This window comes from Poecilia reticulata, unplaced genomic scaffold (assembly GCF_000633615.1).
Source record: "Poecilia reticulata strain Guanapo unplaced genomic scaffold, Guppy_female_1.0+MT scaffold_2221, whole genome shotgun sequence".
NCBI classification, from domain to species: domain Eukaryota; kingdom Metazoa; phylum Chordata; class Actinopteri; order Cyprinodontiformes; family Poeciliidae; genus Poecilia; species Poecilia reticulata.
In genome coordinates, this window is record NW_007616950.1 from 1 (window position 1) to 1,520 (window position 1,520).

The 1,520-nt window shown below is 34.9% G+C and overlaps 1 protein-coding gene across 1 annotated transcript; it reads right to left on the minus strand.

Moving 5' to 3' along the window:
* Positions 1-286: 286 nt before the first annotated feature.
* Positions 287-1,389, minus strand: LOC103461551 (arachidonate 12-lipoxygenase, 12R-type-like; the record flags this gene model as incomplete). Its single annotated transcript, XM_008403823.1, has 4 exons — positions 1,272-1,389; positions 1,085-1,188; positions 540-706; positions 287-430 (listed from the first exon to the last, which is right to left on the minus strand). Coding segments are annotated over exons 2-4 (366 nt in total), but the record flags the coding sequence as incomplete, so codon positions are not given.
* Positions 1,390-1,520: the final 131 nt, after the last annotated feature.

The window sequence follows — 1,520 nt, forward strand, 5'->3', positions numbered from 1 at the left end:
TCTTATGAACTTGATTTGAAAATGGAAACTTGGAATGAATACTTTTATCTTGAATCTCTGTAATGTTAGACATTGACATGCATGTTTTGGGTTCCAAACTCAACCTAATCAATGGTTGCTTGGTCTTTTAGCACCTGGTTCTTTCCGTTAAATGTTTTCCCCAAGTTTATATTATGTCCGACTGTCTGGTTCCTGACAACCTTTAATCTTTTGKCTTRTACAAAAWAKACATTTAATCGAATGCTTAATAATTCGTGTACTTTAATTATATGAGTGCTAATCTCACCTGAATAGCAATTGGCATGAGTTTATCATGTGGAGTTTTGTGGAGCAAGACAAGTGGAGCCATCAGGTACTGCTTCTYGTCATTGATGGTGTTTKCTTTCACTCCATYCATTCGCTTGTAGTCRCMAAGGAATATGCTGCCTTTCTGTTCAACATTTTAAGAAAAAAATCACGTTRATATMAATGTTATGTAAAAATGTAAGAACCTCAAATCTACTTAGAAATAGCTATAATTTTTTTGTACAGATAATCACCTTAATTTCTTCTGCCAAGCTGCAACAACCRTCAGGGAAAACCATGCTGTCAGTAACAGGAAGGTTGTCGGGCAGAACGGTGCAGCGGCGAATCAGCATGGGATTCATCCCATTTAGAAACTGGCAACCAAAAAATGCATCTTCCTTCCAGTGTTGCTGGACATAGTCTGTAAAAATCAAAGCAAAGAAAAAAACAGTTCTTCAACTAAAATGCAATAAAAATAAAAATGAAATGATAAATACAGTCTTCAAAAATGGTGGAAGAGCAAGCTGAATTTTTTGCAGACCATGAGAACATTTTGAACTTTTTCATGCTGTTGAAGCATAAAACAGTCTAAAATACACTGTGAATACATTGTGTCAAGTAGAATTATTTTACATATTTATCCAAATCACCACAATACAAAAGTGCCACTGTGTTCTTTTACAAGGAACGTTTGGATACAAAATACAAATTAAACAATCACATCAGATATTGAACCCACACCCGGCCTTAGCAGGTTTTATGCCGTAGTAGGATTAACTTTAGTGCAAGTTGTCAATACCAGATATATCAGTCTTTTTGCAGCAAAAAACTCTGTCGATATCATCAATGTTCATCCAATTTGTTTTATTATCAGCCAGTCCTTTCAGTTTCAGCTCTGCCAGTCTAGTTAAGAAAAAACAAAAAGTTAATGTGACATCAAAATCTCAAGTTAAAGGCATATATGTTTCAGACTATTAGGAGTTTACCCTGTGCTTGCTGTGAAAAGAAATTCAGTCTGCTTGGTAAAGGAGAATCTGACTTCAGCAGGTAGAGACAATGGGCCGTCTGCTTTAATGCAGTGAGGAATTCCTTCCACATAGACATCCCAGCTGAGAAAAAAATAGAATATCTATGCTGTTTTATTGTAGTACAGATGGAAAAAATTATTTTGTTTTTCAAAACAAAACACATCAGCATATACACTTGCAACTTAGTAAATTAGAATTTCATCAAAA